Here is a 16,034-nt window from a genome sequence, read left to right as displayed (position 1 = left end):
GATAGAATCCCATACGCTAGAGATATGACCCTCGGATAGAATCCCATACGCTAGAGATATGACCCTCGGATAGAATCCCATACGCTAGAGATGTGACCCTCGGATAGAATCCCGTACGCTAGAGATATGATCCTCGGATCGAATCCCGTACGCTAGAGATAAGACCCTCGGATAGAATCCCGTACGCTAGAGATATGACCCTCGCAGTTTTATGCTATAATATAGTCCTAGTCCTGCCTCTGATCTAGAGGACTCACTAAACAGAGAACATCCCTGGTCTTCCCTACTGCCTCTGATCTGGAGGACTCACTAAACAGAGAACATCCCTGGTCTTCCCTACTGCCTCTGATCTGGAGGACTCATTAAACAGAGAACATCCCTGGTCTTCCCTACTGCCTCTGATCTGGAGAACTCATTAAACAGAGAACATCCCTGGTCTTCCCTACTGCCTCTGATCTGGAGGACTCACTAAACAGAGAACATACCTGGTCTTCCCTACTGCCTCTGATCTGGAGGACTCACTAAACAGAGAACATCCCTGGTCATCCCTACTGCCTCTGATCTGGAGGACTCACTAAACAGAGAACATCCCTGGTCATCCCTACTGCCTCTGATCTGGAGGACTCACTAAACAGAAAACATCCCTGGTCATCACTACTGCCTCTGATCTGGGGGACTCACAAAACAGAGAACATCCCTACTGCCTCTGATCTAGAGGACTCACTAAACAGAGAACATCCCTGGTCATCCCTACTGCCTCTGATCTGGCAGACTCACTAAACAGAGAACATCCCTGGTCATCACTACTGCCTCTGATCTGGAGGACTCACTAAACAGAGAACATCCCTGGTCATCCCTACTGCCTCTGATCTGGAGGACTCACTAAACAGAGAACATCCCTGGTCATCCCTACTGCCCCTGATCTGGAGGACTCACTAAACAGAAAACATCCCTGGTCATCACTACTGCCTCTGATCTGGGGGACTCACAAAACAGAGAACATCCCTACTGCCTCTGATCTAGAGGACTCACTAAACAGAGAACATCCCTGGTCATCCCTACTGCCTCTGATCTGGCAGACTCACTAAACAGAGAACATCCCTGGTCATCACTACTGCCTCTGATCTGGAGGACTCATTAAACAGAGAACATCCCTGGTCTTCCCTACTGCCTCTGATCTGGAGAACTCATTAAACAGAGAACATCCCTGGTCTTCCCTACTGCCTCTGATCTGGAGGACTCACTAAACAGAGAACATCCCTGGTCGTCCCTACTGCCTCTGATCTGGAGGACTCACTAAACAGAGAACATCCCTGGTCATCCCTACTGCCTCTGATCTGGAGGACTCACTAAACAGAGAACATCCCTGGTCGTCCCTACTGCCTCTGATCTGGAGGACTCACTAAACAGAGAACATCCCTGGTCGTCCCTACTGCCTCTGATCTGGAGGACTCACTAAACAGAGAACATCCCTGGTCATCCCTACTGCCTCTGATCTGGAGGACTCACTAAACAGAGAACATCCCTGGTCATCCCTACTGCCTCTGATCTGGAGGACTCACTAAACAGAGAACATCCCTGGTCATCCCTACTGCCTCTGATCTGGAGGACTCACTAAACAGAGAACATCCCTGGTCATCCCTACTGCCTCTGATCTGGAGGACTCACTAAACAGAGAACATCCCTGGTCATCCCTACTGCCTCTGATCTGGAGGACTCACTAAACAGAGAACATCCCTGGTCATCCCTACTGCCTCTGATCTGGAGGACTCACTAAACAGAGAACATCCCTGGTCGACCCTACTGCCTCTGATCTGGTAGGACTCACTAAACAGAGAACATCCCTGGTCGTCCCTACTGCCTCTGATCTGGTGGACTCACTAAACAGAGAACATCCCTGGTCGTCCCTACTGCCTCTGATCTGGTGGACTCACTAAACAGAGAACATCCCTGGTCATCCCTACTGCCTCTGATCTGGAGGACTCACTAAACAGAGAACATCCCTGGTCGACCCTACTGCCTCTGATCTGGTGGACTCACTAAACAGAGAACATCCCTGGTCATCCCTACTGCCTCTGATCTGGAGGACTCACTAAACAGAGAACATCCCTACTGCCTCTGATCTGGAGGATTCACTAAACAGAGAACATCCCTGGTCATCCCTACTGCCTCTGATCTGGTGGACTCACTAAACAGAGAACATCCCTGGTCATCCCTACTGCCTCTGATCTGGAGGACTCACTAAACAGAGAACATCCCTGGTCGTCCCTACTGCCTCTGATCTGGAGGACTCACTGGCGTGTTGGAGTGTGACCCTGACTATCCATAAATAAAAAGAAAATGGTGCCTTATGGTTTGCTTAATGTCAGGAATTTGACATGATTTATACTTTTTTCTTTTGACCCTTAAGTATTTTTTAAAACCCAAATACTTTTTTGACTTTTACTCAAGTAGTATTTTTAAATGGGTGACTTTCACTTTTACAGGAAATGACTCAAAATATTTGTACTTTTACTCAAGTGTGCCAATCTGGTACTTTTCCCACCACTGGCGCGGTCGAGGGGAGTTCCTTGAATATCGACCCAGGACTTTCACCCTCAGCGTTCTAGATTATAAACCGGGTGGTTCAAGCCATGAATGCTGATTGTCTGACAGCTACAGTATATCCGACCCATATACCAATGGGTATGACAAATCATTTATTTTTACTGCTCTAATTACATTGGGTAACAAGTTTCTAATAGGCACTTTGTTGTTTGTGGTATATGGCCAATATACCTTGGCTAAGGGCTGTATCCCTAAAAACAGCCCTTGCCTGTGGTATATTGGCCATATACCATACCACCTCGGGCCTAACTGCTCAAATTTAACCCTCAGAGAGTTCTATGCTAGAATATAACTCGAACCTCCCCCCCCCCGCTTGCGATGATGATGATGATGATGATGATATGTGGTTGTTTTACCTTCTTGTGACTCTGGATAAGGGCATAAAGGACTCAAATGTAAATGTGACTTTGTTTGTCTTTCACCAGATCCCGATGACGGTGTGAACGGAGACAATCCCAGTCCTCGTCCCAGCCGACCACAGAGGACGGAGAAGAAAGACTACCTTGTGAGTACATACTTCCTGTTGAACGTCTTTTCAGGAAGTATTCAGACCTCTTGACTGTTTCCACAGTTTGTTACGTTACTTATTCTAGAAATGGATTCCATTTTTTTTTTTTTTGTGTTCCTCATAAATCTACACACATCCCATAAGGACACAGCAAAAAAACATGTTTTATAGAATTTGGTTGTAAATGTATTAAACATTAAAAACAGAAATAACATATTTTACAGTAGGAATCTGATTTATTTTCTGCTGATGCGTTCTCATTTCGACACCAAATCGACCCCTGGTGTGCGCTTGGTGAAAGAGATTTATTTTTATGTCATCCGACCAAAAGAAACCAGTTTTCAATCCAAGTGTCGATGCCGTTTTTAGTCAACTCCGGGCGTCTTACATTTTGTTGAATGACACAAAATAAAGCTCTTTGGCCAAGCAAACCAGTGGTGGATTTGGCGTCGAAATGAAAACGCATAAGCAGATGGGGGAAAAAACATACATACTGTGAAATATGATGGTGGATCTTGCTAAAAACGTTGACTAAGAAGACTATGATAACATAATGACACGGAGTCTTCATCCCAAAATGGTAACCTATTCACTATAAAGGGGATAACTGTACAGGAACGGAGTGTAATTGGAGACGCAGACGATGAAAGGGTGCTTGAAGTAAACAGTCAAAATGCGGACTAGCACTAGGCTTACAGTCGCTGGTTCGAATCCAGGCTGTATCACAATCCGGCTGTGATTGGGAGTCCCATAGGGCGGCGCACAATTGGCCCAGCGGCGTCCGGTGTTGTACGGGGTAGGCCGTCATTGTAAATAACAATGTGTTCTTACCTGGTTAAACAAAGGTTCAATGTGTTTGTATTTTTTGTAAGTCTGTCCTCCACTCCTCCTCCAGTCTGATGTGTGGCTGTTTGTTTCTCCTCAGAAACCTGCCATTAACGGCCTGCCGCCAACTCCTAAAGTTCTGGTGAGTGACCCGTCTCCATGAGTCTGATGCCCCTATTCCCTATATAGTGACCCGTCTCCATGAGTCTGAGGCCCCTATTCCTATTCCCTATGTAGTGACCTGTCTCCATGAAGACCAGACTTAAATGGGATAGTCCACACATTTTTATCTTTCCAAAATAAACATGTTTAGCTTCCTTACCCTGGGAGCAGTCTTTTGGACAAGGAGACATTTGGGTTTGTTTACGTTCTCATTTGGTCCTCCGTATCACTACTCTAGATGGGGGCCTGTTTCTCCAAGGTGTTTGATGGCTGCCCACTGAACATCAACTGTGCCACGTCGTGGATACACCCTGATACCAAAGGTAACACACACACACACACACTACTGTACACACACACACACACACACAACAACAACGTTTCATTGAATGAGTGTGTCACACACTATTCAATGTATTTCTTCTGTTTGGTTTCAGACCAGTACCTTATATTTGGGACGGAGGATGGGATCTATACCCTCAACCTGAATGAGCTGCATGAAGCCACCATGGAACAGGTAGGAGAACATGGGGCTCTCTGGGATAAACCAAGCCATGACTCAGTGATTTTGACCTGCAGTACTGGGATAAACCAAGCCATGACTCAGTGATTTTTGACCTGCAGTACTGGGGCTCTCTGGGATAACCAAGCCATGACTCAGTGATTTTGACCTGCAGTACTGGGGCTGTCTGGGATAACCAAGCCATGACTCAGTGATTTTTGACCTGCAGTACTGGGGCTGTCTGGGATAAACCAAGCCATGACTCAGTGATTTTGACCTGCAGTACTGGGATAAACCAAGCCATGACTCAGTGATTTTGACCTGCAGTACTGGGGCTGTCTGGGATAACCAAATCATGACTCGGTGATTTTGACCTGCAGTACTGGGATAACCAAGCCATGACTCAGTGATTTTTGACCTGCAGTACTGGGGCTCTCTGGGATAACCAAGCCATGACTCAGTGATTTTGACCTGCAGTACTGGGGCTGTCTGGGATAACCAAGCCATGACTCAGTGATTTTTGACCTGCAGTACTGGGATAACCAAGACATGACTCAATGATTTTGACCTGCAGTACTGGGATAACCAAGCCATGACTCAGTGATTTTGACCTGCAGTACTGGGGCTGTCTGGGATAACCAAGCCATGACTCAGTGATTTTTGACCTGCAGTACTGGGATAACCAAGCCATGACTCAGTGATTTTTGACCTGCAGAATTGGGGCTCTCCAGGAGTAGGACTTAGGATCACTGCTTTCAAGCACTAATATTGTGAAGTCTGTTGTCCTCTGTATCCGTAAAGTAATGAGTTATTCAATGTCTTCATTGTCTCATGTTCCCCCTTTAGCTGTTCCCCAGGAAGTGTACCTGGCTCTACATCATCAACAACAACCTGATGTCTCTGTCAGGTGAGTCAGTAGGACAGGTATCAACAACAACCTGATGTCTCTGTCAGGTGAGTCAGTAGGACAGGTATCAACAACAACCTGATGTCTCTGTCAGGTGAGTCAGTAGGACAGGTATCAACAACAACCTGATGTCTCTGTCAGGTGAGTCAGTAGGACAGGTATCAACAACAACCTGATGTCTCTGTCAGGTAAGTCAGTAGGACAGGTATCAACAACAACCTGATGTCTCTGTCAGGTGAGTCAGTAAGCAGGGCATAACGTTTAGCTTTTTGGTCCACCAGCCACTGTGGGGAGGTATATATATTTTTTTAATCTACCAGCCACACATGTTTTTTTACCAGACAAAAACTGATGAGCGTGCTTTGTAATGTTTCTAAAACAATACATGTGTTAATATTAAGAAGTAATGTGGTATATTGTTTATTTTTTTACATTTTGTCCCCGGAGTCTATTAACCTAAATATCACAGATGAGAGAAAAAATGTTCACGTGCCCCTTTTAAGGGTGGATGGTTACTATGGTAACGTGACATGGCAGAAATACTTTTGAAAACAATGACTGCAGCATTTATTTAACTATAAATGTGATCATACTTGTGACTATTTTTAGTCACAAACAATGAAATGTCTCTGTCAGGTGAGTACTGGAGGAGATGGGTCAGGACTCCACAATGTGGACTCGCACTGGAGGAGATGGGTCAGGACTCCACAATGTGGACTCGTACTGGAGGGAGATGGGTCAGGACTCCACAATGTGGACTCGCACTGAGGAGACAGGTATCCAACAACCTGATGGTCAGGTGACTCAGGGAGATGGGTATCAACAATGTGGACTGATGCACTGGAGGGAGATGGGTCAGGACTCCACAATGTGGTCTCGCACTGGAGGGAGATGGGTCAGGTATCCAACAATGTGGACTCGCACTGTGAGGGAGAGGGTCAGCTTTTTGACTCCACCAGCCACTGTGGACTCAGCACTGTTTTTTACCAGACAAAAGGGAGATGGGTCTTTGTAATGGAACAACAATGTGGACTCGCACTGGAGGGAGATGGGTCATTTTGGACTCCACAATGTGGAAAAACTGTTCACTGGAGGGAGATGGTTACTATGGACTGACATGGCAGACAATTTGGACTCGCATTTATTTAACTATAAATGTGACTTGGGAGATGGGTCAGGACTCCACAATGTGGACTCGTACTGGAGGGAGATGGGTCAGGACTCCACAATGTGGACTCGCACTGGAGGGAGATGGGTCAGGACTCCACAATGTGGACTCGCACTGGAGGGAGATGGGTCAGGACTCCACAATGTGGACTCGCACTGGAGGGAGATGGGTCAGACTCCACAATGTGGACTCCACTGGAGGGAGATGGGTCAGGACTCCACAATGTGGACTCGCACTGGAGGGAGATGGGTCAGGACTCCACAATGTGGACTCGCACTGGAGGGAGATGGGTCAGACTCCACAATGTGGACTCGCACTGGAGGGAGATGGGTCAGGACTCCACAATGTGGACTCGCACTGGAGGGAGATGGGTCAGGACTCCACAATGTGGACTCGCACTGGAGGGAGATGGGTCAGGACTCCACAATGTGGACTCGCACTGGAGGGAGATGGGTCAGGACAATGTGGACCACAATGATGGGGACCGCACTGGAGGGAGATGGGTCAGGACTCCACAATGTGGACTCGCACTGGAGGGAGATGGGTCAGGACTCCACAATGTGGACTCGCACTGGAGGGAGATGGGTCAGGACTCCACAATGTGGACTCGTACTGGAGGGAGATGGGTCAGGACTCCACAATGTGGACTCGTACTGGAGGGAGATGGGTCAGGACTCCACAATGTGGACTCGCACTGGAGGGAGATGGGTCAGGACTCCACAATGTGGACTCGCACTGGAGGGAGATGGGTCAGGACTCCACAATGTGGACTCGCACTGGAGGGAGATGGGTCAGGACTCCACAATGTGGACTCGCACTGGAGGGAGATGGGGACTCCACAATGTGGACTCGCACTGGAGGGAGATGGGTCAGGACTCCACAATGTGGACTCGCACTGGAGGGAGATGGGTCAGGACTCCACAATGTGGACTCGCACTGGAGGGAGATGGGTCAGGACTCCACAATGTGGACTCTCACTGGAGGGAGATGGGTCAGGACTCCACAATGTGGACTCGTACTGGAGGGAGATGGGTCAGGACTCCACAATGTGGACTCGTACTGGAGGGAGATGGGTCAGGACTCCACAATGTGGACTCTCACTGGAGGGAGATGGGTCAGGACTCCACAATGTGGACTCGTACTGGAGGGAGATGGGTCAGGACTCCACAATGTTGCTGGTGAAATAGACATCTTTACCAGCCAATGTCAAAATCTACCTTTTGGCAGGTGTTCATTTTAGGCCCTATCGGTAAGACAGATACAGGTATCACATCATATATATATATATATATATATCCTACAGCAGCCAGAAAGCTCTGGTAATCACATCATATATATATATATATATATATATATCCTACAGCAGCCAGGAATATGTTGTTCAAAAGCTATTGGCGACAACTTCTATAAAGTTTCGCGATAGTTTCGTAGTCTTGAATGTCTTTATGGCGTGCAATTGTATGTAAAAGATTACCCGGATGACGTGAACGGCCCCGGTGGAATAGATACCAGTTTCGTCTAAAAATCTATCGGGAGGACAACCTCTACACGTCACACAGTGAGTCATAAATAACACGTCTGTCTTCATGGCCTGCTGTACGGAGATAGGGATCATGGACCAGGCCATGGACCAGGCCATGGACCAGGCCAGTGGTTGGAAAACTCCTGGTGACAGTAGCAATGTAGATAGTTTTATGTGAGAGAAGAATAACTCTTAATTGTAGCTAGATGATGCATGTCCCAAATGTGTAGCGTATCAGCACACTGAGCACTTCCTGGTTTAATCAAGGTAAAACAAAATATATATTTAAAAAAGACTGTATATCTGGGTTTTAACCACTTGGTTGTTGAATTTCTCTGTTGTAATAAAGTGAAAGTAAACATTTCTAACTTATTGGAAATTAATACTTGGAGTATGTCCCCAATACTATCTCCTTTCTCCTGAAGTGTACACTGTTCGCTACTCCCCCCCCAAAAAAAAAAAAAAAAAAAATCTAACAGCGTTTTGTTGGTGGAGGTCGTGGGCTAATGGGAGTTTCTACCGTATTTCTTATTCACAAGGCATTCGCACATCTGAGCGATCTTTGTTGCCTGGTAACAGTTGAATAAAATGAGAGAGAAAAAAATGACTGGTAGTAACACTGCTCGTTATTAAGTTTTACGTATCGGGCCTCACGACTTTCATCAGAGCTTTAACATGTTTCTTATTCCAGTCATTTCAAGGGAAGTGAACAAGTGTACACTTTAGGAGGCAGGAGACAGAGAGTTGGGATGTAGCCTAGGTCAAAGTTCAGTGTGATGTGTAGCGTCGTTCCTACTGAAGAGTAGACCCACTTTAGGAGGCAGGAGAGAGAGAGTTGGGGTGTAGCCTAGGTCAAAGTTCAGTGTGATGTGTAGCGTCGCCCTACTGAAGAGTGGACCCACTTTAGGAGGCAGGGAGAGAGAGTTGGGATGTAGCCTAGGTCAAAGTTCAGTGTGATGTGTAGCGTCGTTTCTACTGAAGAGTAGACCCACTTTAGGAGGCAGGAGAGAGAGAGTTGGGATGTAGCCTAGGTCAAAGTTCAGTGTGATGTGTAGCGTCGTTCCTACTGAAGAGTAGACCCACTTTAGGAGGCAGGAGAGAGAGAGTTGGGATGTAGCCTAGGTCAAAGTTCAGTGTGATGTGTAGCGTCGTTCTACTGAAGAGTAGACCCACTGCCCCGGCTCAGAGAATATCTAATCTCTGGTTTCTTTCTTCTCTTCCTCTTGGGCTCTGTCCCTCTTCCTCCTCCTCTTCCTCTGGTCTGGCTTGATTTGGTATTCTACTAACCGGCTTCATCAGAAGGTAATCATCACATTCACAAATCATCATCGCAGTCATCATCACCCCTCATCGTCATACCCATATTTTAATCCCACCCTTGTTCACCCCTATCCAGGGATGCAACCTTTTGGTTACTGTCCCAAAATTCCTGGGTGTTTCCCCAAGAAATCCTAGTTTGAATATTCCTGGAATCAGTATGGAATAAGCAGGAAATCCAGGAATTCTCCAACCGGGATTTCTAGAAAACCGAGGGAATTTGGGGTAAAATGACCCTCCTTACCCCCCTACCCTTTTCAACATTAAGCTAACTCCGTCCCAGCCCACATGCCTGTATGTTCAGATAAAGGTTAATCTGAGATCAGCTCCTTAAAACCAAATTGCTGTTGATGGTGAATACATCTACACTAATAATAATAATAATACTACTTAGTGTTTCTGCCATGTATCCTCTTTTGATCTAGTTTCCTTAGTCCTTCAATCTATCTCCGTTTTGTCGTTTGTCTGATTAACTATACAGGAATGTTTTGGGGGAGATGTCATGACCATTGTAAGAGATGTGACCCCCAGAAACAATGTCATGTCTACGTCCCAAATTACATTCTATTCTCTATATAGTGCACTTCTCCCCCTGGTCAACAGTAGTGCCCTATATAGGGAATAGGGTGCACCACATCCCTGTTTTTCCTATAATGTGATTGTTTGATTATGTGATCACAGGGAAGACCTTCCAGCTCTACTCACACAACCTGATTGGGCTGTTTGAGCAGCTGAAGAAGCCTGGCCTCGCCTCTCAGTTCCAAACACACCGCTTCCCAGACAAGATGTTACCAAGGTGACACACACACACGCACACACACACACACACACTGCTTCCCAGACAAGATGTTACCAAGGTGACACACACACACACACACACACTGCTTCCCAGACAAGATGTTACCAAGGTGACACACACACACACACACTGCTTCCCAGACAAGATGTTACCAAGGTGACACACACACACACACACACACACACACACACACACTGCTTCCCAGACAAGATGTTACCAAGGTGACACACACACACACACTGCTTCCCAGACAAGATGTTACCAAGGTGACACACACACACACACACTGCTTCCCAGACAAGATGTTACCAAGGTGACACACACACACACACACACTGCTTCCCAGACAAGATGTTACCAAGGTGACACACACACACACACTGCTTCCCAGACAAGATGTTACCAAGGTGACACACACACACACACACACACACACACACACACTGCTTCCCAGACAAGATGTTACCAAGGTGACACACACACACACACACACACACTGCTTCCCAGACAAGATGTTACCAAGGTGACACACACACACACACACACTGCTTCCCAGACAAGATGTTACCAAGGTGACACACACACACACTGCTACCCAGACAATATGTTACCAAGGTGACACACACACACACACACTGCTTCCCAGACAAGATGTTACCAAGGTGACACACACACACACACACACACACTGCTTCCCAGACAAGATGTTACCAAGGTGACACACACACACACACACTGCTTCCCAGACAAGATGTTACCAAGGTGACACACACACACACTGCTACCCAGACAAGATGTTACCAAGGTGACACACACACACACACACACTGCTTCCCAGACAAGATGTTACCACACTGGTGACAAGATGTTACCAAGGTGACACACACACACACACTGCTTCCCAGACAAGATGTTACCAAGGTGACACACACACTGCTTCCCAGACAAGATCTCACCCAAGTGAGAGACACAGGGGTCTATTCTATTGTCCTCAACAGAGGCTGTGTTGACACTATATGACTGTATATGACTGTGTCGTGTTCAGTAGGCATGAAACAGAGAGAAATGGGGAGATACACTGGCTTGCGAAACTATTCACCCCCCCTTGGCATTTTTCCTCTTTTGTTGCCTTACAACATGGAATTAAAATGTATTTTTTGAGGGGTTTGTATCATTTGATTTACACAACATGCCTACCACTTTGAAGATGCAAAATATGTTTTATTGTGAAATAAACAAGAAATAAGTTTAAAAAACTGAACTTGAGCATGCATAACTGTTCACCCCCCCCCCAAAGTCAATACTTTGTAGAGCCACCTTTTGCAGCAATTACAGCCACAAGTCTCTTGGGGTATGTCTCTATAAGCTTGGCACATCTAGCCACTGGGATTTTTGCCATTCTTCAAGGCAAAACTGCTCCAGCTCCTTCAAGTTGGATGGGTTCCGCTGGTGTACAGCAATCTTTAAGTCATACCACAGATTCTCAATTGGATTGAGGTCTGGACTTTGACTAGGCCATTCCAAGACATTTAAATGTTTCCCCTTAAGCCACTTGAGTGTTGCTTTAGCAGTATGCTTAGGGTCATTGTCCTGCTGGAAGGTGAACCTCCGTCCCAGTCTCAAATCTCTGGAAGACTGAAACAAGTTTCCCTCAAAAATGTCCCTGTATTTAGAGCCAATCATCATTCTCTTTCAATTCTGACCAGTTTCCCAGTCCCTGCTGATGAAAAACATCTCCACAGCATGATGCTGCCACCACCATGCTTCACTGTGGGGATGGTGTTCTCGGGGTGATGAGAGGTGTTGGGTTTGCGCCAGACATGGTGTTTTCCTTGATGGACAAAAAGCTCAATTTTAGTCTCATCTGACCAGAGTACCTTCTTCCATATGTTTGGGGAGTCTCCCACATGCCTTTTGGCAAACACCAAATGTGTTTGCTTATTTTTTTCTTTTAGCAATGGCTTTTTTTGGACACACTTCCATAAAGCCCAACTTTGTGGAGTGTACGTCTTAGTGGTCCTATGCGGAGACACTCCACTGTGGAGCTTTGCAGGTCCTTCAGGGTTATCTTTGGTCTTTTGCAACAAAATGGGAAAAACGCCAAAGGGGATGAATACTTTTGCAAGGCCCTGTACGATCTGAACTTGTCCAATAAGAAACTTCAGTTTCAAAACATTTTGCTATGGTGCGGCCTGCAGGACCCAGGCTGTATGACTGTGTTGGTTCAGGCTGTATGACTGTGTTGGTTCGGGCTGTATGCCTGACTGTGAGTTGGTCCAGGCTGTATGACTGACTGTGTGTTGGTTCAGGCTGTATGACTGACTGTGAGTTGGTTCAGGCTGTATGACTGACTGTGTGTTGGTTCAGGCTGTATGACTGACTGTGTGTTGGTCCAGGCTGTATGACTGACTGTGTGTTGGTTCAGGCTGTATGACTGACTGTGTGTTGGTTCAGGCTGTATGACTGACTGTGTGTTGGTTCAGGCTGTATGACTGACTTTGTGTTGGTTCAGGCTCTATGACTGACTGTGTGTTGGTTCAGGCTGACAGTTTTCTCTCTGCAGGAGGTTTGCCTTAACAACGAAGATCCCTGACACAAAGGGCTGTCACAAGTGTTGCATTGGTGAGTTCCACATCCCCCATGGTCCTGGACAGAACAAATATCAAGTCCTATGCTTTGACTTACCTCAACCTCCTCTCTCTTCCTCTGGGTATCTCTCTCTTCCTCTGGGTTTCTCTCTCTTCCTCTGGGTTTCTCTCTCTTCCTCTGGGTTTCTCTCTCTTTCTCTGGGTTTATCTCTCTTTCTCTGGGTATCTCTGGGTTTCTTTCTCTGGGTATCTCTCTCTTTCTCTGGGTATCTCTCTCTTTCTCTGGGTTTCTCTCTCTTCCCCTGGGTTTCTCTCTTTTCCTCTGGGTTTCTCTCTTTTCCTCTGGTTATCTCTCTCTTTCTCTGGGTATCTCTCTTTCTCTGGGTTTCTCTCTCTTTCTCTGGGTTTCTCTCTCTTTCGCTGGGTATCTCTCTCTTCCACTGGGTATCTCTCTCTTTCTCTGGGTTTCTCTCTCTTTCTCTGGGTATCTCTGGGTTTCTTTCTCTGGGTATCTCTGGGTTTCTTTCTCTGGGTATCTCTCTCTTTCTCTGGGTATCTCTCTCTTTCTCTGGGTTTCTCTCTCTTCCCCTGGGTTTCTCTCTCTTTCTCTGGGTATCTCTCTCTTTCTCTGGGTATCTCTCTCTTTCTTTGGGTATCTCTCTCTTTCTTTGGGTATCTCTCTCTTTCTTTGGGTATCTCTCTCTTTCTTTGGGTATCTCTCTCTTTCTCTGAGTTTCTCTCTCTTTCTCTGGGTTTCTCTCTCTTTCTCTGGGTTTCTCTCTCTTCCTCTGGGTTTCTCTGGGTTTCTCTCTCTTCCTCTGGGTTTCTCTCTCTTCCTCTGGGTTTCTCTGGGTATCTCTCTCTTTCTCTGGGTTTCTCTCTCTTCCCCTCGCAGTGAGGAACCCGTATACGGGCCATAAGTACCTGTGTGGAGCACTCCAGTTTGGGATAATCCTGCTACAGTGGTATGAACCCATGCAGAGGTTCATGCTTATCAAGGTCAGTCCTTTATCTATACTGATCAAAAACATAAACGCAACATGTAAAGTTGTTGGTTTCATGAGCTGAAGCACACAAAAAGCTTATTTCTCTGAATCTCACTAATGTGTTTTTACATCTCTGTTCATGAGTATTTCTTCTTTGCCAAGATAATCCATCCACCTGACAGGTGTGGCATATCAAGAAGCTGATTAAACAGCATGATCATTACACAGGTGCACCTTGTGCTGGGGACAATAAAAGGCCACTCTAAAATGTGCAGTTTTGTCACACAACACAAAGCCACATATGTATCAAGTTTTGAGGGGGCGTGCAAATGGAATGTTAATTTCTCTACCATAAACTGCCTCCTACGTCATTTTAGGGAATTTGGCAGTACGTCCAACCGGCCTCACAACTGCAGACCATGTGTAACCACGCCAGCACAGGACCTCTATATCTGGCTTCTTTACCTGTGGGATCGTCTGAGACCAGCCACCCAGACAGCTGATGAAACTGTGGGATCGTCTGAGACCAGCCACCCAGACAGCTGATGAAACTGTGGGATTGTCTGAGACCAGGCACCCAGACAGCTGATGAAACTGTGGGATCGTCTGAGACCAGCCACCCAGACAGCTGATGAAACTGTGGGATTGTCTGAGAACAGCCACCCAGACAACTGATGAAACTGTGGGATCGTCTGAGATCAGCCACCTGGACAGCTGATGAAACTGTGGGATGGTCTGAGAACAGCCACCCAGACAGCTGATGAAACTGTGGGATTGTCTGAGACCAGCCACCCAGACAGCTGATGAAACTGTGGGATTGTCTGAGACCAGCCACCCAGACAGCTGATGAAACTGTGGGATCGTCTGAGACCAGCCACCCAGACAACTGATGAAACTGTGGGATCGTCTGAGACCAGCCACCCAGACAACTGATGAAACTGTGGGATTGTCTGAGACCAGCCACCCAGACAACTGATGAAACTGTGGGATCGTCTGAGACCAGCCACCCAGACAACTGATGAAACTGTGGGATCGTCTGAGACCAGCCACCCAGACAACTGATGAAACTGTGGGATTGTCTGAGACCAGCCACCCAGACAGCTGATGAAACTGTGGGATCGTCTGAGACCAGCCACCCAGACAACTGATGAAACTGTGGGATCGTCTGAGACCAGCCACCCAGACAACTGATGAAACTGTGGGATCGTCTGAGACCAGCCACCCAGACAACTGATGAAACTGTGGGATCGTCTGAGACCAGCCACCCGGACAGCAGATGAAACTGTGGGTTTGCACAACCAAAGAATTTCTGCATAAACTGTCAGAAAACGTCTCAGGGAAGCTCATCTGTGTGCTCGTCGTCCTCACCAGGGTCTTGACCCGACTGCAGTTCAGCGTTGTAACCGACTTCAGTGGGGAAATGATCACCTTCGATGGCACGTTGGAGAAGTGTGGTCATCACGGATGAATCCTGGTCTCAACTGTACCGGGCAGATGGCAGACAGCGTGTGTGCCGTTGTTTTTGTGAGAGACTTGCTGACGTCAACGTTGTGAACAGAGTGCCCCATGGTGGCGATGGGGTTATGGTATAGGCAGACATAAGCTATGGACAACAAACACAATTGCATTTTATCGATGGCAGTTTGAATGCTCAGAGATACCGTGACGAGATCCTGAGGGGCCATTGTCGTGCCATTCATCCACCGCCATCACCTCATGTTTCAGCATGATAATGCACACCCTCACATTGCAAGGATCTGGACACAATTCCTGGAAGCTGAAAATGTCCCAGTTCTTCCATGACCTGCATACTCACCAGACATGTCACCCATTGAGCATGTTTGGGATGCTCTGGATCGACGTGTACGACAGCGTGTTCCAGTTCCCTACAATATCCAGAAACGTCACACAGCCGTTGAAGAGGAGTGGGACAACATTCCACAGGCCACAATCAACAGCCTGATTAACTCTATGCGAAGGAGATGTCGCGCTGCATGAGACAAATGATGGTCACACCAGATACTGACTGGTTTTCTGATCCACACCCCTACCTTTTTTTAAGGTATCTGTGACCAACAAGATGCATATCTGTATTCCCAGTCACGTGAAAGCCATAGATTAGGACCTAATTTCCTTATATGAA

The 16,034-nt window shown here is 46.8% G+C and overlaps 1 protein-coding gene across 8 annotated transcripts in view; it reads left to right on the top strand.

Annotated features, from left to right (window-relative positions):
- Positions 1 to 16,034, top strand: part of LOC112257197 (mitogen-activated protein kinase kinase kinase kinase 5) — a 130,429-nt gene that overhangs the window by 94,986 nt on the left and 19,409 nt on the right. For 6 of the 8 annotated variants that reach the window (XM_042325144.1, XM_042325149.1, XM_042325148.1 and 3 more), the window contains 9 exons: positions 3,033 to 3,112; positions 4,041 to 4,082; positions 4,341 to 4,425; positions 4,540 to 4,619; positions 5,451 to 5,511; positions 9,501 to 9,503; positions 10,200 to 10,314; positions 12,881 to 12,939; positions 13,801 to 13,904. In XM_042325144.1, coding sequence (XP_042181078.1) covers positions 3,033 to 3,112; positions 4,041 to 4,082; positions 4,341 to 4,425; positions 4,540 to 4,619; positions 5,451 to 5,511; positions 9,501 to 9,503; positions 10,200 to 10,314; positions 12,881 to 12,939; positions 13,801 to 13,904 — 629 coding nt within the window. The remainder of the gene's footprint in view (positions 1 to 3,032; positions 3,113 to 4,040; positions 4,083 to 4,340; positions 4,426 to 4,539; positions 4,620 to 5,450; positions 5,512 to 9,500; positions 9,504 to 10,199; positions 10,315 to 12,880; positions 12,940 to 13,800; positions 13,905 to 16,034) is intronic. The other 2 variants (XM_042325150.1, XM_042325147.1) reach the window with 1 other exon arrangement.

Source organism: Oncorhynchus tshawytscha, linkage group LG08 (genome assembly GCF_018296145.1).
Source record: "Oncorhynchus tshawytscha isolate Ot180627B linkage group LG08, Otsh_v2.0, whole genome shotgun sequence".
NCBI classification, from domain to species: Eukaryota; Metazoa; Chordata; class Actinopteri; order Salmoniformes; family Salmonidae; genus Oncorhynchus; species Oncorhynchus tshawytscha.
Note: the sequence above shows the minus strand (reverse complement) of the source record. Positions and strands in the feature narration are given on the sequence as shown.